The 20,721-nt window shown below is 37.1% G+C and overlaps 2 protein-coding genes across 13 annotated transcripts in view; one reads left to right on the plus strand and one right to left on the minus strand.

Moving 5' to 3' along the window:
* The window catches only part of SGCE (sarcoglycan epsilon), a 70,880-nt gene extending 60,832 nt beyond the window's left edge, over positions 1–10,048 (plus strand). For all 6 annotated transcript variants that reach the window (XM_054494457.2, XM_054494458.2, XM_054494455.2 and 3 more), the window contains 2 exons: positions 6,582–6,625; positions 9,763–10,048. In XM_054494457.2, coding sequence (XP_054350432.1) covers positions 6,582–6,625; positions 9,763–9,779 — 61 coding nt within the window. In that variant the 3' untranslated portion in view covers positions 9,780–10,048. The remainder of the gene's footprint in view (positions 1–6,581; positions 6,626–9,762) is intronic.
* The window catches only part of CASD1 (CAS1 domain containing 1), a 96,979-nt gene that overhangs the window by 5,128 nt on the left and 71,130 nt on the right, over positions 1–20,721 (minus strand). Inside the window, exons 18-20 of one of the 7 annotated variants that reach the window (XR_008503579.2) lie at positions 10,361–10,454; positions 7,994–8,135; positions 557–7,732 (exon numbers count right to left, since the gene is read on the minus strand). Coding sequence is in view for 1 of the 7 variants with exons in the window: in XM_054494445.2 (XP_054350420.1) it covers positions 10,437–10,454 (18 nt within the window). In the remaining 6 variants the exon portion in view is untranslated. Of the gene's footprint in view, positions 1–556; positions 7,733–7,981; positions 8,136–8,454; positions 10,455–16,528; positions 16,697–20,721 lie in introns of those variants that run through there. The other 6 variants (XR_008503578.2, XR_008503576.2, XR_008503577.2 and 3 more) reach the window with 6 other exon arrangements.

A 20,721-nucleotide genomic window follows, 5' to 3' on the forward strand; every position in this document is an offset into this window, starting at 1 on the left:
CAAAACTGCATAAAACTAGTTTGTTCCTTTAAACAAGTCAATTTACATCAGAGGTATAGAGAACTCACAATGTTATGTAATGAATGGCTGCCACCATTATCAATTACATAGTAATATTTTCTTTTTGGTAGAATGTTTCACAGAGCTCCAGACTGGCACCATAAATTAGTCAGTAAGAAAAAATGTTTAATCATTTGCAGATGATAAATTTGAGACACTGATAAGAGACAAAGTTAAGTTAGGTCAGAACTGAGATTAGATTATTTACCTATCCTGATATCTAGGCAGGGATAGATAGTGTCGGTCATTGACCTCAGAAGGATCTCTGATTTAGGTTATAAGCAAAATGAATAAAGAGGCAGTGGAAAGGGAAGCTGGAGCAGAACCTGGAGATGTAGCACATGCCTAGAAATGAGGTGTTTCATTTTGTACTGTGTTTCTTTTGCTTTTCAAATTACAGAGACAATATAAATAGGCTGTTAAAACTATCACATAGTCTAGAAATGTAAGGCAAACTTAATTTGATCTTGGCTAATGTGTTTATTCTTTAATAAACTTTTTATTTTGGAATGATTGTAGAGGTACAGGAAAGCTACAAAGATAATAGACAGTTCCCAGATACGCCTCAGCCAGTTTCTCCCGTTGTTAACATCTTATGGTACCATGGTACATTTGTCACAATGAGGAACCCAGTATCGGTATTTTACTGTTACCTAGACTTCAGACTTTTTTCAGATGTCATTCGTTTTTCCACTAATGTCCTTTTTCTGTTCTAAGGATTCCATCTAGGACACAATAATCACTATGTCTCCTTAGTCTCCTCAGATCTGGCATTTTCTTAGACCTTTCTTGTGTCCCATGACCTCGACAGTCATGAGGAGCTATAGCCAGGTATTGTGTAGTATGTCCCTCATGCCCTCATATATTAAGTTTTTCTGCATCTGTACTTAGTTATCTTTGTAGCCTAGTGAATAAGTGTTGCCATTAATAGCAGGAATAATTTTTTCCCCTATAGACATTCGTCTTATTTATTACGATTAATTCCTGGAAATCACATTGTAAAGTAATTCTTAAAAGTAAATTGACGTTGCCCAAAGAATCATTGTTGTGACTGGGGTTATGTTTGTGACCAAAGACTTCACATCAAAAATCTATTACATATTTGACCGGTGTACCTCAATGATTGCCCTTTGTCATTATTTAAATGAAAAAAATTTAATTCCAAGTAATAACATTTTAGGTCATCAAAGGAATGCCAAGAGAGAGTCTAGCCTTGTTCCCAAACCACGTTGTGTCAGAATCACCATAGAGCTTTTACAGTACACATTCTGGGGCTCTGAGTATGGGAATTTGGAGTCTGGTGGGAGTGTATGTTATGGTAGAGCTCCTGCAGAGAGCTTCTCCACAAAGATTGAGAATTCCTGGCTTAATCAAAAGACTTAAGTTTCAGGATTGGAAAATCCAGAGCTCTGAGTAAGAAGGGTTGTTATTCACATTCCTCTACATGGAGTTTTAAAAGGGGAACAGTTTTTCCTAAATTCCCCCATGTGAAACTGAAAGAAGAGCAGTCCACGCACATTGTCTAGGAGGTTGGAGCTGTTTGGGAGTTTATACTTCTCAGCCTCTAGACTCTTCCATACCTCCCTAAACTGCCTGAGGAAAATGGTGTGGAGAGGTTGAGAGATGAGAGCTGATCAGAAAACAGTGCCTGGAACAGCTGAAAGCCATTGAAAAAATGTTATTTTGTAGTCTTATGCTTGGGGAAAGGGACATTGACTGGAGGATCCCAAATATTTGATTTTCTAAAAAATAATTTATTATTATATTAAATTTGTAGTGAGGTATGCTGTCTTTTGGGGAAAGATCTGCCTCTTCACTATTCTTTTCTTATGCCAACATCAATACCAATTGATTTTTTTGGAGTGGTAGGCATCTTCATGAGGCCCCTTAGGTAATGAATAATTGGGGATAGTACTCCACACATTTTTCAGGAAGATATTAATTTGCTACACAAAAATTTTCCTTATTCATTATTCTAAACATAATTCCTAATCCAGGATAATTGGGTCTCTCTCAAAACAGGAGATAGGTTGTACTTAATCTTTTGAAAATTAACAAGTATAAAAGTAGAATTAAGTCTTCTAATTGAAGACAGTATCTAATCATTTTAGCTTTTATTTAAATATTTTTCCATTTGTCCTGCTTTTGGTCACAATGACAACTAACTTTATGGTAAAATTCCATAAATAAAAATTAAGTTTTAATAAAAGTTAATATCAGTTGAAGACAGTGTTTCAGGGGACTAGATTATGGTGTCCTGTTGAGAAGTATCAAGCAGCCAAGAGTATTTCAGAGCCATTGTTTTCCAAAAATATATAACTATTTCTTATTGTTAAATGATATCACCATACTAACTGAAAAGTGAAATGTTTTGTATTTCACACAACTAATGTCATTTTCTTTCAACTCTGGCATGGATTCTGTGGCTTTATGCAAATCATCATTTTGCTTTTTAGTTTGAAACAAGTAGCAACATAATCAGTTGATAATCATCAACCTTACAGAATTATGGTATAGGGTATCCAAGAATGTCAAATTACTTTAAAATGGTTGTACAAATAAGAAATAATTATGTACTCCCCCTAACTCACTTATTTATTAATTTGCAAGTTATTACTCTTGCATTCTTAAAGAATGAAGTTTGTGCAATGACTAATTTACACAATTTTCTATTTAAATGCATGAAATTAATGAACATAAAATGAGAAAATAATTAATGCTAATAATTTAGTTACAGTTTTCTTAAATTCCTACATAATGCAGTTTACACATAATAACTTTTCACTTAGTCTAATAATCATTAAATTGTTTTATGACTTTATTAAGGTCCCTCCTTGGAAGGATTATAGGGCCTCTATTTGAAGTTGACCCCCCGCTCCTGTATAATTGCCTTTAGCAGCCTGCTCTCACCAAAGATGAGAATTCGCCACTTTTTTCCTGCATTCTCTGCATCTTAACTAGCAGAGTTGGGGTTGAAGACATTTTTCCAGTATGCCTGAAGCAGTGCTGTTACAAAGTATGTCCCTTCAACTCTTAAATGAAATACACAGTTTTAAATATGCCCATCATAGATGTATTCACACTTTAATACTTACAGGTTCGCATTTAGTTACAAGTTTGGGAAGCCACAAAAACAGAGCTATGTGCATACATCTTGGAGACTCAAGGGTCTCCTTCAAAACACGAGATGGGTTGTACCCAATCAGGGGAAGTTGAATCTCAGTATTTTTTTGGTTGAGCACCTTTTTGCACACATAAGCACTTTTAATATAACTCATCTAAGTTTCCTTTGAAATTGCAAGGAGTGCATGAGCATTGTTCAAATCCAACCACTTAGAACACGCACTATGGATACTTTTCAGTCCCTAAATCAATATAAGACACACAGTTGCTTTCTTATGCATCTTCTCCAAATTTCTTGCTAGTTTGTGTGTGGCATTTTTCTCAACCAGCCATCTCTTTTCACCTAGCGCAGCCCATTGTGATTTAGAAAGTTTAGCAATGTAGCAAAAGGGGAAAAAACGGAGGCTAGAAAAGAAATGACAGGGCATAGGTTGACTTTGATCAGTGGTTTCCAAGCTAAATTCCACAGAAAGGTCAGTTGGGAGGGCCAACAAGAGAAGTGGGGGTCATCCAACTACCTCATCCAAATGCTGATTTTGAATTTGGAGGATCCTTAATCTAGTGCTTTCGGAAAACGTGTGTCTTTGTTTACTAACCACTACCTATGTTAGAACACCTACATTCTATACTTTCTTTATCCTGTTTGATTTTTGTATTTTGTCAAAATGTGTTGATTCAATCTGCTAACAGGCTAGGTAGAGCTAGAGATGGTAAGGAATGAGGAAGTGCTTGTGTGTGGTGTGTGCCTATGTGTACAAGGCGCACTGTGTTCGTTTTGAGTGTAGAATAGACCCAGATCAGTTATACCTGAGTAGGTAAAATAAAACACATCCTCCCACCCTGTGTGAGATGCCCATCTAATTGCATTTTGGCTTCTGTAGTAAAGATGTTTGCCTTGCCATCTTTAAATGTAGAACTTATTCCCTCTTTGTAGTTTATAAATTGATCTTTTTACTTTTGTGACCAAAACCAATATAAATACATTGTGTGAAATTCTGAAAGAACAAACAAGCTAAAAAAGAAATACTCCTCTAGCCTACACAAGGATAAGGCTGATAAATAACAATAAAAAAGAATATAATCGTTGGGATGAATTATTAAGTAACTTCCTCAAACTGTGTTAGAGTTGAGTTTATTATTTCCCTAGTAATATCTTTAAAGTGGAACTGAAACATTAAAAAAAATCTCTCAAAGGTGTTACCTGTAGATGAAATTAAGAGTTTAAACAGCATTTAATTAGCACACACTGTTTTCCACTTTAGATTGTTGTATTTGGAACATAATATTTGCCTGGCTGAAGTAATTCATATCAGTGGTTTTCAAACTGTTTTTTACAGATTTCTTAGAATTGCTGTAGGGGCCAGCATGAGGGACAAAGAAAACAAAGCTGACAGGATTCCTGACTCCCTTGTTTCAACCCAGGCAACCTCACATTTATCTGTTTTGTACATCACAGTTCTGCTTAGGGTTTCAATTAAGAGGAATCCCAGTGCTAAAGAGAAAACAAAAAACTGAAAATCCCCAGCTTGGATCAAACTTTATTATAAAGGACTGACTCCTAGAGTTTCTTCCATACAGAACCTAAATTGTACATTTTCATAAACTAATTTTAGTATCAATATGTGAAACTAAATCTGTAAGTTAATAAATGTATATACTTTATAATGTTTACTTCTGAGGATACTAAACAAAATATGATGGTTCTTATTGTTAATATACTTTAGGGCAATTAAATATTATGTACAGAGAATACAATGACAATCAGCATGTGAATGAAAGCATGCTAAATGGTATCCTAACTGTGGGTTGCTTAGAGAGTGAGGATGCATAGGAAGGTGGTTCTTGAGATTTTTTTAATTAAAAATAATATGTTAAAAATTTTAATAACATTTCTTATGGGAATTTTTAAACTATAAGAGTAATACCTGTATGCTGTTCTGAGTTGAGTTTTCAAGAACAAATGGGAGCTGATTGTGTACAGGACATGGTAGTAGCCATGGTGGTTGGTTGTTGGCTTCAAGCAGACATGGGGCACTCCATGTAGGAGTGAGATATATTGTGGCTTTCCAGGCCACATTAAGAAATCTGAAATTTAATCTGCAGATAGATACAAGGAAATATTGAAATGTGTGTTATTTAATCAGATTTGTGTCTTAGAACAGTGGTCCCCAACCTTTTTGGCACCAGGAACTGGTTTCATGTCAGACCAGGAGTGGGGGATGGTTTGGGGTGATCCAAGTGCATTGCATTTATTATGTACTTTATCTCTATTATTACATTGGAATATATAATGAAATATTATATGACTCACCATAGTGTAGAATCAGTGGGAGCCCTGAGCTTGTTTCCCTGCAACTAGACAGTACCATCAGGGGGTGATGGGGGACAGTGACAGATCATCAGGCATTAGATTCTCATAAGGAGTGCACAACCTAGATCCCTCGCATACGCAGTTCACGATAGGGTTCACGCTCCTATGACCGTCTACTGCTGCCACTGGTCTGACAGGAGGCAGAACCCAGGTGGTAATGTGAGTGATGGGGAGCACCTGTAAATACAGATGAGGTTTCAATGGCTTACCTGCCACTCACCTCCTGCTGCACAGCCCAGTTCCATGGCCCAGGGGTTGGGGACCCCTGTCTTAGAAGATTATTCTGACAGCAATGGGCACAGTGGATTATGAGGGGACAAGAATGTAAATGAGGAAACAAGTCAATCCCCTTACAACGATCCAAGTGAGAAATGATGATGGCTTCAACCAAGTTAGCAATGGAGATGGGGAAGAATGGGGCAGATCCAAATGAGACAGAAAGAAATGTCAAAAGTCCCTAAGTGGTTGAATGTGGAGACTGAAGGAGAGGGAAGGAACAAGGATGACTTCTGCATTCCGCCAATGCATCTGGATGCATGGCCAGTGTCATTCCTGACATGAAGATAAAAGAGCACACATGTTTGGGATAGTGAATGAAGGTGGTTATATATGTTGTTCCATGAAAATGTGTGATCTGGATCTGAAAGTGTATAGGTTAAGAGCACAAGCCACTGTGTTCACATCTTTACCTACCATGTCCTAGCTATGTGGCCCTGGATCTCCAAGGCTATTTCTTCACCCATAAAATGGGAAAAATATTAACACCTACCTCTTAGGGTTGTTGTGAGGTACTTTAGAGTATAGCCCGTAGTGAAAATTTCATGCATGTTATCAAATATTGTTAATTTTTATTCTCCTCAGACCTCAGTTTCCTCATCTGTAAGCTCATGAAAGGGGAGGGGAATTGTGCTGGATTACATGACTGGGGTCATAGTTTACCCGTAAAGTTTTTCATTCTAGTATGTCTGCTCTCTATTTACAAGTGTGTAAACAAACAGTTTTACTCAAAAATGTTCATCATTTCTAGGAATTTGCCACATCAGACTCAGATTCCCCAACAGCAGACTACAGGTGAGTGCTAAGAATAATAAATTGATGTTTATGAATGAATCTAATAGATTAAAAGATAATTATGGCACTATATAATTTATGAAGCTTTAGCTTCACCAAATAAGGCAAAACACTTGTGTCATTCCTTAATCAGACTTAAAACCTCAGAATAATAGCTTAGATTATTACATAGATTGGCATCAGAATGATAAACACAGGGCAAATGATCTTAGAGCAAAAGCATCCATGGAGGTCCTGTCTAATTAAGGAAGACTGAATGAAACCCCTTTCCTTCAGTGAAGCTCCCTATTCTTCCCCTTGGTATGAAAGATTCTTAGCTTGGATGCATCCAGGATTTGTCTCAGTAAGTGAGCAGCTTGAAACTGACTCTTACAAAAGGAAACCATTGTGACTAATCACCGAGGCTTCAGGGGGATAAATGAGAAATGGCTGGCCTGGTTTTAAAGCCGCTTTAAAAAGCTGTTATAACATGACCAATGACAACAAGATGGCGGACAATTCTCCTTGGATTATTCTATTTCCCTAAGGCTTGCTTTCTTTATTTCTTTCAAGTGTCCCTAAAAATTTTCCACAGCCAATTATTTCATTCATCTCTATACTGAGTAGATAACTTATTCATGATTGTCTTCTAATTAGTGGTTGATTCCTAGTTCTAATTGCCAGGCAACCATTAATGCCTTTGTAGCTCTTTTGGAAAAGCAAGAGAAGTTTCAAAAATGTAAGTTGGGTGTGGAATTCTGAGTATGAATAGTGGCATTGTGGTAGGGAAACTATTAAGTAAGTCTCTTAAAAACTTCAGGCACATACAGAAATGTATTGGATGTTTTCATTCAGAAATTGTCTTCTCTATTACTGCTTTCGTGAATTTAAGGAGATTTTCGTTTGACAACTTTTCAAAGATTTGAGGCAAGTATAATGAAATTGTTCATCAGATTTTCATTACAAGATAATGTTTATCAGAATTTTTCCCTACAATTTTGATTACTTGTTTTAATTAAATGCTAACATGTTTCAACAAGACTGTTCAATATATTGACGTGTTGGTGCTACTTTGTAAGCATTCAGGAGATTGATGAAGGAACAAACTTTGTTATAAAAATGAGTCACCTAAAGAGAGAAAAAGGATAAATGAATCCCTACTACCACTAATTTCACAGCTATTTTTTTAAAGGAAAATTTCTAAAAGAATACTTCTACAATAGAAATGATAGAACTTCTCTGTCATTAACCTTGTAGCTTCCATCTGTCCTAAGATGTCTATCTTCTGATTCTTAATTATTTCAGGCATGGAGTGAATAGGAAGGAAGCAATTTCTAGAAAAACAGTAAATATTTATTTTGAGTATTTAAAAATCCAGATTTTACTTACCCACTAGGGGAATTAGGAAACTTGAGTAGATGATATTAGGGCAATTTGTTTAGTAGTCACATAGATTTTTTAGCAAGTATTCTTGTTAACTTGCTACATTTTAGTAATACAGAGCACTTCCAAATACAAGGACAATTTATGCCTAAACAAATATAAGAGACAAAGAGTTTTCCTAGGGGATTTTAAGGTTGTTTAACCCAATTTATAAAATTATTATTCTGAAATAGATTTTAGGGAGCAGGTATTTTGCTTGAGTCAAGAAAGCTTTGCTCTCCTTTTTAGTTAACACTAGAGCCTATTACCTTCTTGTTTTCTTAACATTTTTCTGCAATTTGGATCATATTATTGACGAAAGTACAGTATCTCCTCTTGGTTGTTTTGTTGTTATTGTTTTTTTTAGTGAGTCCCCAAAATATCTTAAGTGCCAAAGGGAGAGAGACCACCCTAGCATTTTTTTACAATTATGAAAGATTGGTGTGTTTGTGCCTCTGGTACATTTAAAACTAAATGGAGGCCGGGTGCGGTGGCTCATACCTGTAATCCCAGCACTTTGGGAGGCCAAAGCAGGTGGATCACCTGAGGTCAGGAGTTCAAGACCAGCCTGCCCGACATGGCGAAGCCCCGTCTCTACTAAAAAAATACAAAAATTAGCTGGGCATGGTGGCATACACCTGTAATCCCAGCTACTTGGGAGGCTGAGGCAGAAAAATCACTTGAACCTGGGAGGTGGAGGTTGCAGTGAGCCAAGATCGCGCCATTGTACTCCAGCCTGGGCAACAGAGTGAGACTCTGAATCAAAAAAAGAAAAAGAAAAAGAAAAAAAAAAACCTAAATGGAGGCATGCCTCCTGGAGAGAAGGGCTAATGGGCAGTTTACATTCCTTATTTCCATTCTGTTCATTTAAATGAAAAAGTTTATTTCTCAATTTCTAAATTCTTCTATCTGAAAATGCATGGATTTAGTGCTGTTTATATATTTTTGTGAATACGGCAGCTTTTCTTCTTTTTCTTTTACCATGATTATCCTAATACTGCAAAGAGGCAGCTACATTTATGCATGATTATCATCAAACAGTAACTGGAGTTTTCCAGGTACCACAAAACATTATGCACATGTCAGTTTTCTTTATGAAGGTAATTTAGGCACAAGAGTTTGCGTCTTGGATATAAAGTAATTTTATTTGTAGCTACCTATATGGAATTTATCAGGGGAAAGTATATCTTGAAGTTGTTTTTTTTTTTTTCATTTAGTTCCTTGTTTTCTTTTAAATTCCCATCAAAGCTTTAAGAAATGAACTAGCTGCTGGTGTTGTGTTCCTGGACTTGAGCACTAGCTGAGATAATAGAGCAGTTAAAAGCTGACAATCACACTAACTTTTGGACTAGGCCCAAACCATTAGGTTTGATGCCCCTTCAGGTTTTCTCATTTTCTCTGCCCTACCAGCCCACATGATATTTTTTTAAAAGCCACGATTAAATGGTACAGTTATACATCCTGCAGTTAACCTCCATTCTTTTTGTTTATTGTGGGAGGAATTTTCAGACTGTACCTTTTGGGAAATACAAAATATTATAGCTTTGGTCCAAGAAGGAGAAGACTAATTTAGAATGTTTTCTTAAAAAAACCAAATACAGAGAAATAATGCAATGTAATTATTTTACATTGTATTAAGAAGATGGAAACTTTCTCCTTGCCATAATTTGCTTTGCTCAAAATCTAAAAGTATCCATGCCCTAACTCCTGCCCATATTCATTCTTACACATTGCAGGTAAATGGTATCCCTGAAGAAAGAAAACTGACTGAAGCAATGAATTTATAATCAGACAATATAGCAGTTATATCACATTTCTTTTCTCTTCCAATAATGCATGAGCTTTTCTGGCATATGTTATGCATGTTGGCAGTATTAAGTGTACACCAAATAATACAACATAACTTTCATTTTACTAATGTATTTTTTTGTACTTAAAGCATTTTTGACAATTTGTAAAACATTGATGACTTTATATTTGTTACAATAAAAGTTGATCTTTAAAATAAATATTATTAATGAAGCCTAATGACTGGTGAAATTTACTTCAATAAACTATTTGCTTCCTATTTAGTAGAAATCTTTTAATCGCTAGAAACAGGTTTATGTGTTCATTCTCATTCCACAAGACTTTAGTGCTTCCTATAAATATATAAAATGCCTGTGCCTCAGTGTTCCAGTTGAGCAACCCATTTAAATAATACTTTAACTCTTGTGGCCTGTAAATCCTGTTGTTTTATATACCACTTGGAATGTTTTCGAATAAACCTAGTTTTATGGATTGTGAAACTGATGACACCCAATTCACGCAGGGCAGCCCAGGTTGCATACTTACCTGACTTCATAATCAGATATTTGGTGGTTTTTTTTTTTCTATAGCTACACCTACTGGAATGGGAGGACATTTGGATCTAGAAGCAAGACAGGAGCTGTTAAACAAAAAGAGAATAGTTACTGCTAATGTGACATCAGTTAGCTCCAAAACCCCAGAGTACCTTGCACTAACTCTTTTATGTTCAAGGCTCTATAGCTTTGGTTGGCTTCACGCATCTTGGATACTATTGGATCAGTGTGGCTATCATGTCACCTGGCAGGACAGCTTTCCTTGCAGACTGGACTAGCTGGAAAACCTTCTCTTAATCTACTTTGGGCAAATTTTTGTGTCACCTATTAGGTGGCTAGAGGTCACAAAAATTCCGAAATCCAGAAAGATTCCCTGTTAATGTTAGGTACCGTAACTTGTTTTCCACTTAGGGAGAATACTCTGTCATATCATTGACATTAGAACCTCCCTCTTCTTTCTAGGACAGAGGATGTAGGTTCTCTTATTTCTTAAAGATGTATCTCTTACTCTAATTTCTTCCTAAGTTAACTAGGGCATTGCCACTTGCTGTTCTCCAGGAGTAATCAGCTTGAGATTGTAAATGTATTGCATCAGAGTCATGGCCTAGGAGGAATGCAATGTTGTCAAGGCTCCAGAGGACCAGATTTTGGCACAGACACAGAGTAAACAAACTGTTGCTCTTGCCAGGTGAAATCAAACTGCTCCTAATAGTCCAAGTGAGCAGGAATAAAGTAATGCACAATCGACATATCATGGACTACAGATCAGAAATCAGGAACTTTATTCATCTATTCTAGTAAAGAAGCCATTTGGAGATTGCAAAGTGCAGTTGGAGTTAGCATTGGTTTTTGCACTGACCATATTGAGGTATTGAATGGGGAGAGAAATCATTGGCCAGCATCTTACAAATCTTTTTAATAGCTTTAATCATTGCAGTTCCCCATGAAAAAGTGATCTTGCTTCTGACTTAATATTTTGATGGGGAAAAGAGTCCAGATAATTTCCCCTTGGTTGATGCTACCCTAATAGTCCTTAAGGACTATTAAGGGTTTTTGTTTGTTTGTTTGTTTGTTTTTTTAACAAAGTGAGGATTCTGCCACATGCTGAGGATTTCTATCCCAACTATACTCTCCTAGTGGGCAAATGACTATATGGTAAGTTTTGGGTCCTGATGGTAAACTTAAAACACCTTTTCAGTTAGCCAGCATAATCCCTTCCTCTAAAATACTGACTATAGTGGTTCTCTACATTTTCAGGAATTCAAGTAAACTCAGATTTAGATTCCAAATATCCCCTAAAAGTTTGTGGCTTTTCCATCCTCCAGGGTATATTTACCCATATACATGACAGCCTCTCTTTGAGGAAGGTCTAGGTTCAATTTCCACATGGTGTGTACCTAAGGTTACAAGATTTCCCAGGTTCTAGGTTCCATGTCTATAAATTGGTTCTTTAGAATTGACTAAGGGACCATGATTCTTTTAAATGTTGACCTTAGTAAGGCCTTCTCCCACCAAGCTTGTGTGTTTATTTCTATCCCCCTTCAGTACTTACTTGGAGGCTACATCAGTAATGGTACTGGGCAGTGAGCAACAAGGAATTGTTGATCTTTAGACAGAAGTGCCAATGGCAGTAATGAAATTGAAAGCCCCTAAACATTTATTTAGGTCAAAATATGCATTAAAAATTCACATCTGTAAGTCTACACTGATGACAGAAAAGAGCACTAAGTAAAGCTATTAAGGCTAAATTTGAGGCTAAGAGAATACTTAGAATAAAATTAAATAGAAAATAACATCAAGGTCAGTGCCTCCAAGTACATACATAGCAAATAGGTGAGGTGAGTGACACTTGGGATCAATGGTCCAAGATCTGAGCTATTCTCATATCTTGACCATACCAATTAAGGATGAATAAAAGCCTTTAAGCAGGCCATCCAAAAATAGGCAGCCTCCAAAATTTGCATTTCAGAATTTGCTATGAAACACCTCTACCATTTGCTTACTTACTGAATGCCTAATATGTTACTATAAGTCAGAGAGTGTTCTAAGGATGCAATGGTGAGCCAAATTAGACATAGGCTTGTTCTCAAGGAGTTTACATTCTACTGGAAAAGACAGATATTAAGTTGTCATACAAATAAATGTCAACCTGTAATAGTGATAAATGCTATGAGGGAAAATAATTGAGGCTATAAAAGTTTATCATAGCAGGACTTGACCTAGTCAGCAAGGTCAGAGAAGCTTCCCTAAAGTTTGGTTGATACCAAAAGAATGAATAGTAAATGCTAAGATGAAAAGAAACTATCAACAGAGTAAACAGACAACCTACAGAATGGGAGAAAATTTTTGCAATCTATACATCTGACAAAGGTCTAATATCCAGCATCTATAAGGAACTTAAACAAATTTACTAGAAAAAAAAAACATTAAAAAGTGGGCAAAGGACATGAATAGACAATTGTCGAAAGATGACATACATGTAGCCAACAAACATGAAAAAAAGCTGGCCAGGTGCAGTGGCTCATGCCTGTAATCGCAGCACTTTGGGAGGCCGAGGCGGGCAGATCACTTGAGGGGTAGTCAGGAGTTCAAGACCAGCCTGGCCAACATGGTAAAACCCCATCTCTACTAAAAATACAAAACTTAGCCGGCCATGGTGGCGGGCACCTGTAATCCAAGCTACTTGGAAGGCTGAGGCAAGAGAATCACTTAAACCCAGGAGATGGAAGTTGCAGTGAGCTGAGATCGTGCCACTGCACTCCAGTCTGGGCGACAGAGTGAGAAAAGCTCAACATCACTGATCATTAGAGAAATGCAAATCAAAACCACAATGAGATACCATCTCACACCAGTCAGTATGGCTATTATTAAAAAAAAAAGTCAAAAAATAACAGATGCTGGCAAGGTTGTGGAGAAATAGGAATGCTTTTACACTGTTGGTGGGAGTGTAAATTAGTTCAACCATTGTGGAAGACACTGTGGTGGTTCCTCAAAGACCTGGAGACAGAAATGCCATTCAACCCAGCAATCCCATTGCTGGGTATATACGCAAAGAAGTATAAATTATTCTACTATAAAGATACATGCACATGTATGTTCACTGCAGCACTATTCACAACAGCAGAGACAGAATCAACCTAAATGCCTATCAATGACAGACTGCATAAAGAAAATGTGGTACATATACATCATGGACTACTATGCAGCCATAAAAAGGAATGAGATCATATCCTTTGCAGGGACATGGATGGGGCTGGAGGCCATTATCCTTAGCAAACTAATGTAGAAACAGAAAACAAAATACCACATGTTCTCATAAGTGAGAGCTAAATAATGAGAACACACGGACACATGGGGGGTAACAACACACACTGGGACCTGTTGGAGGGCAGGAGATGGGAGGACAGAGAGGATCAGGAAGAATATCTAGTAGGTGCTGGGCTTAATACCTGGGTGATGGGATGATCTGTGCAGCAAACCATATAGCACACATTTACCTATGTAAGAAACCTGCACATCCTGCACATGTACCCCTGAGCTTAAAATAAAAGTTGAAAATGAGATGAAAAAAATGTCATTTGATGTCAATTGAAAGAATGAGAATGGAAGTCTACCTGACAACTAGTGTTGGACAGTGTATTAAAATTGGCATTGATATACAGCCAGTGAGATTTTAAGTTGGTACCACTTTCCTGGGAAGAGACTTGATGATATGTTCTAAGAGCCTGTAAGCTTGATTTCATATGCACCAAGCAATTTCTAATTGGATTCTCATGTTTATCTCTTTTGCGGACACACAGCACTGGTCATGGCACTAGGAGAGTGATCTTTTTCACTATACATTTAAAAATTGGCCTTTGAGTCTATGTGTCTAATGTGAGTCTACCCCTAAATGGTAGCTTTCCTTATGGGATTCTGGCAAAATCAGGCTCCTGATCCTGTAATACCAAAAGCCAGCCCATGGACTATGGTTAATTGAAGGAGTAAGTGTTCCCTGGAGAGGGCTCTTGACAATGATGCAATTGATATCCTTTGCAACACCTTGGCTGACTACTCCCTGTTAATTCAAACTGCAACAGAAAATATAGTTTATTTGAAAAGAAACTAAGAGAATGATATGTTTCAGTGCTGGTATGCGAAGAAGTATTCCAAGTATGAGCAAAAGGGTAGGGCAGGAGTAAACACTATGTGCATTGTGAAATAATTGGTGGCTTTGCAGCCTAAGATGAGTAGCCTCAGGTGACAAGTGACTCAAGAGTTCTAAGGCCATCTGTTGGAACAAAGGTGATTTTAGAAAAACAAATCTAACTGAACTTGTGATGGTGCTAAGATTAGGAACGTTATATCCGACTTTATTTGCAATGTTATTATTTTTTGTAAGGAAGATTGCATTCATATCTTACTTGAGTAATTAGAAAATCTTCAATAAAAATTTACGGAAATGTCAAAGAAAGAAAATGCTAAGATGATGAAGAATAAGAAAAAATATTTGAGGCAGATGGAAGAACATTATTTAAGCCTTTTTGGAAGAAGAGATCCTAGTCCTAGTGGTCTAGAGTTCCATTAGAAAGTCCAGTGTAGCCACAGTAATGAAGACTAAGCAAGAGATGGTGAAGTATAGGGGAAGGTGAGACCCAAGGTAGGCCAAAACCATGCATGAACTTAAAGGAGAAAAATAAATTCTGAAGGATGTTAAGAATGAAAAATAGGATGTGGTCATATTTGACCTTTTTATACATACAAATAATCCAACAATAATATAGAGAGCAGATAGGCAGTTGGGCAGAATGGGTGTGGTTATACCAGTCCGAAATCTGTTGTAGATATAATTGGAGAAATGGTAGCTTTGACTCGGATAGTGGTGGGAGATTCAAGAGCTATCTAGGAGGTAAAAAGGCAGCAGTTGTTGTTACATTGATGATACTTTGGAAATAGTGTTGAGGAACAGAGACGAGCCAATTCTGATGTGTGGGTTTTTCTTGGTCAAATGGTGGCAATATCCATTGTGATAGACAATAGTGGATGAGAATCAGGATTGAGGAAATGATATGAGCTTAGTTTTATGCAAAGTGAACTTGAGGTACCTCTGAGAAAACCAAAATTGGTAGGCAATTGAATATATGAATTTGAAACTCGGAGTAGAGGTTCGGACTGGTGCTATGATTGGTAAGTCATCTGGATATTGGTTTTCACCGAAACCACAGGATCTGATGAGAAAACTGGTGCTCATTTTGTCATGTGAACATTCATGCAGCAGCTAAAGTGTGTTGCAATTATTTCTCCAATAGCAAAAAGGATAAGGTACATGAAGTTGGATATTTGCCAGAATCTAATGATCAGAGAAAGTCTGAGATGGTATTTTATTGACATTTCACAAAATTAAAATACAACATTACTTATTATTTTTGTACAAATTTTATTACTTTCTTAATAAATCTTATATTTTTAAAGGTTGTTCATTTGCTCCAAGGATTTCTGTGATCAGATCATCTCACTTTGCAGTCAATTAATAGGGTGCAGTTCATTTTAGGCAGTTTATCATGTAGTTTTCACATTATGTTTAATTTTTATATGATTAAGATTCTTATTACCTTAATTTGGGAGTCCATGCATGTGTCTAAAGCAAATTAAATGTTAAGACAATGAAGAAAGATTGAGATAAACTGGCCTAGTAGAATACCATACCCCCTTTCCTTTTTTTTTTTTTTTTAACATTTAAAAATGTTATTGGATTGAGTATCAGGGCCCTTTCATTCATTCATTGAGTGAATACAGACTTAGGACCTTTTGTATTCTAGGCACTGAACTATGCACTGGTGAATAAAACATAGCATATTATGGAAGTTGAACAAAGTCTAGTACACTATCTAGTACTAGTTGGTGCTAAGTAAATATTTGTTGACAGAATTAACCTAATGTCTAATATAAAAGTTATGAAGGTTAAAAAAAAGTATCGTAATAGAGAATGAGGAAAGGAAGCTACCTGGATTAAATGATCAGAATAGGTCTATCTAAAGAGAAAATATTTAAGACATGATTTGAAGACTAATCATGTGCCACTCATGCTTAGCATTCTGGTCAGAGGAAACAGCATGGGCACAGACCCAAAGGCAATGTAATGAAAACAGGTGGTTGTGGTTTCTGCCCAGTATCAACTTACCCTTCTTCTAGCAACTTTACATTTTTTCTCTACACAAACATTTCTGTTCTAATTTCCAGCCAGGTACTTCCATTTAAGGTGACTCCACACCGTGCACCAGATCTCAGGTCTGGCTAATCAGAACACTGCATCTCTCTGTCAGGGTTTAGACCTCTGACTCAGTAGGACCTGTGAGATATAATTTAATTTTACTGAGACTGGCAAATGGGTGGGAGGCTCTTATCCAATATACTTGAATTTGGGGTGAAAATAAGGCCAACAGAAAAAAAGTGGAGGACCAACAGAATGGTCAGAAGCCAATTATTTATATACTACAGGCAGCTGGGTTAGTTAACACTTGACTCTCAAGAACATGAAGGATCTCTGTGTTGCTGGAACATATTGATGAGGGGGAAGTGGGATTAAAGATGATTCTGGAGATGTAAACAGAGTCCTATTAGTCTTATAGACTTTGTGGAGTTTGGATTTTATTCTAAAAACATTGGAAATAAACCATTTGAAGTAGAAAAATAACATGCAATTTACATTTTTAAATTACTCTGGGTTTATAAAGATGGTAAAGACAGAAAATTCTCTTCTCAACAAATAAGTAAACTGGTAAAAATTGTCAGCATTAAAAAATGTAAAACTCTAGAAGTTAACCAAACTTTGCTACACTTTTAGCAATCCAGGGTGGGTTTATTCAGGAAAAACAGTAGAATCTTGGTAAGAACGGCAAGCTTCATGGCACTTTACCTGGCCCTATTCTCATCTTTCCCTCTCCAGCACCATAGTAGCTTTGAAAACATTCTGCAATCACGGTGAAAACCAGCTGTTTGGTAACTCCCAAAAGAGACAGAACAAAGGTAGAGTTCCTTCTAAGCCTCTAATGAAGAGAATTGTCATTTTACCTGTCTGGTAGTTCCCTTGATGACCCACTTGCAAAGTTGTCTTTATTTGACCTGACTCAGAGCTCTCCCAGTATAAAAACATTTTCCCTGGGGTATTTTTGAAAACACAGGCAATTTATAAACTTTCCAGCTGCCTAAAATTGTGGATAACAACTGGGACAAACGACTAACCAAAGAGCTTATCAGGAAAAGCTTAGGGAATGAGATTTCCATAGAGGCTTTGAAAAGTTTCATTATCTTTCTGGAATCTACACATGAATGTGTAGGGCTGTGTGACTGCTCAGAAAACACCTAAGAAGGCCCTATGCTCTCACCTTGGGATAACCCTGAGTCTCTGTGCAATCAGATAGTAAATGCTAACACAGAGCTATCAACTGCCTGTCTCAGTTTTTAAAGCATTCCCCAACATTCACACAGAACTCCTTCACAAAGGCATGTAAGAAAATATCTGTTTAATTATTAGCTGACCACTAAGATAACTAAGCAGAGACTTCAGTGGCTACACATGACAAAGAATATGGACTTTATAGGATTAGTTTACAAAAGTCACAGAACAACGCTTTGGGGAGCAGAAGTGGGGAGGATCATCTGATTTCCAGGATCACCATATTATTTAAAAGATCCAGTTTTCAAAAACACACAAAACCACATATAAATGTGCAAAGAATCAAGAAAGCACAGTCCATACATAGGAAATAAATCAATGAATAGAAACTGCCCAGGAAACATAGAAGTTGGACCTACTAGGCAAGTACTTTAAATCAGTTATTTTAAATATATCTAGAGAACTAAAGGAAACTGTGTCTAAAGAACTAAATGCAAGTATGAGACTAATATCCCAACAAATAGAGAATATCAATAAAAAGATATAAATTATAAGAAACAGAAATTCTGAAATAAACAGGAAAATAACTGAGATGAAAACTTCACAACGGGGGTTGTATTGGGAATTTTCAATGCCATACTCAGGTTCAACGATTCACCTGAAAGACTCACAGAACTCAGACACTGCCATATTCATGGTTACAGTTTATTACAGCAAAAGGATATATCACAGTTGACAGAGGGAGGAGTTACATGGATTAAGTCCAGGAGAAATCAAGTTCAAACTTCCAAGTATCCCCTCCCAGTGGAGTCACATAGGGATGTCCTTAATTGTTCCAGCAGAAATGTGTGACTACACATGTGAAGTGTTGCTAGGAAAGCTCACCTAAGCCTTGGTATCAAGAGTTTTTGTTGGGGGTCAGTCACGTAGGCATGCAGTGCCCATATGAATGACCTCAGCTACTCAGACTCCATCCAGTCTTCACCACAGAGCAAAACCAGGCATTCATCATAAATCACTTTTCTAGGATAAACTTATCCAGTCAAACTGGTACAGTGTAGCCCAAAGGCTTAATCATACAAAAACAGGTGTTTACAATAAATACCGTAAATACAGCATGGTTCAGGGCTTTGGGCATACAGAAACTCCTATCAGGAAGAATATTCCAAGGGCTCAGAGGCTACCTTCCAGGGGCCAGCCAATGGCCAGGCCTGAAGATAAACATTTCTTTGAAATGTGTAAGATTTGGGCAACCCAATCCTCCTGCCCAAAGATTTAACAGCAGATTTGAGCAGGCAGCAGAAAGAATCAGCAAACTTGAATATGGGACAACCGAGGTTATCCAGTCTAAGGAATAAAACGAAAAAAGAATGAAAGTAAATAAATAGAGCTTGAGAGACCTGTCTTACTCCATAAGCATATCATCATATGCATAATGGGAATCTCAGAAGGAGAAGAGAGAGAGAGCAAGAGACAGACAGGAAGAATACGTCAAGAAACAATGGCCAAAACTTCCAAAACTTTGATGAAAAACATTACACATTCAAGAGCTCCAATGAACTTCAAGCAGGACAAACTCAGAGATCCACATTTAGACACATCATGATCAAACTATTGAAAGACAAAGACAAAGAAAGACTCTTGAAAGCAGCAAGAAAAATGTAATTCAATGTGTGCGAGGGCTCCTCAACAAAATTAACAGTGGATTTCTCATCAGAAACCATGTAGGCAAGAAGGCAGTGGGATGACATATTCAAAGTCCTTGGGAGAAAAAATCATCAACCAAAGATTTTATATCCAGCAAACTTATTTTGAAAAACTGAAGAAGAATTTAAGACATTCCCAGATAAACACAAACTAAAGAAATGCTAGAAAGCCTGCCCTACCAGAAATATTAAAGGGAGTCCTACTGACAGTATTAGACAGATCACTGAGGCAGAAAATTAACAAGGATATTCAGGACATGAACTCAACATTGGACCAAATGGATCTGATGGACCTCTACAGAACTCTCCACCCAAAAAAAACAGAGTATGCATTCTCATCACCACATGGCACATACTCTAAAATTGACCATATAATTGAACATACAACAATCCTCAGCAAATGCAAAAGAATGGAAATCATACCAAACACTCTCTGGGACCAGAGCACAAAGAAACAGATGCTAAGACTAATAGAATCACTCAAAACCATGCAATTACATGGAAATTAAACAACATGCTTCTTAATGACTTTTGGGTAAATAATGAAATTAAGGCAGAAATCAAGAAATTCTTTGAAAATAATTAAAACAAAGATAAAACATACCAGAATCTCTGGGACACAGTTAAGGCAGTGTTAAGAGGGAAATTCATAGCATTAAATGCCCATATCAAAAAGTTGGGAAGATCTCAAATTAACAACTTAACATGACAACTGAAAGAATTCAAGATGCAAGAACAAATCAACCCCAAAGCTAGCAGAAGGCAAGAAATAACCAAAATTAGAGCCAAACTGAAGGAGACTGAGACATGAAAAACCATTCAAAAGATCAACAAATCCAGGAATTGGGGTGTTTGTTTGTTTTGTTTGTTTTGAGATGGAGTCTCCCTCTGTCACCCAGGCTGGAGTGCAGTGGCATGATTTTGGCTCACTGCAAGCTCTGCCTCCTGGGTTCATGCCATTCTCCTGCCTCAGCCTCCTGAGTAGCTGGGACTACAGGCGCCCGCAGCCACGCCTGGCTAATTTTTTGTACTTTTAGTAGAGGCGGGGTTTCACCGTGTTAGCCAGGATGGTCTTGATCTCCTGACCTCATGATCTGCCCGCCTCAGCCTCCCAAAGTCCTGGGATTACAAGCATGAGCCACCACGCCCGGCCCAGGAATTTTTCTTTTTTTTTTTTTTAAATCATTAAGATAGATGGCTGCTAGCTGGACTAATAAAGGAGAAAAGAGAGAAGATCCAAATAAAACAATCAGAAATGAGATGATGGGAATG

The sequence above is a fragment of the Pongo pygmaeus genome, chromosome 6 (genome assembly GCF_028885625.2).
Source record: "Pongo pygmaeus isolate AG05252 chromosome 6, NHGRI_mPonPyg2-v2.0_pri, whole genome shotgun sequence".
NCBI classification, from domain to species: domain Eukaryota; kingdom Metazoa; phylum Chordata; class Mammalia; order Primates; family Hominidae; genus Pongo; species Pongo pygmaeus.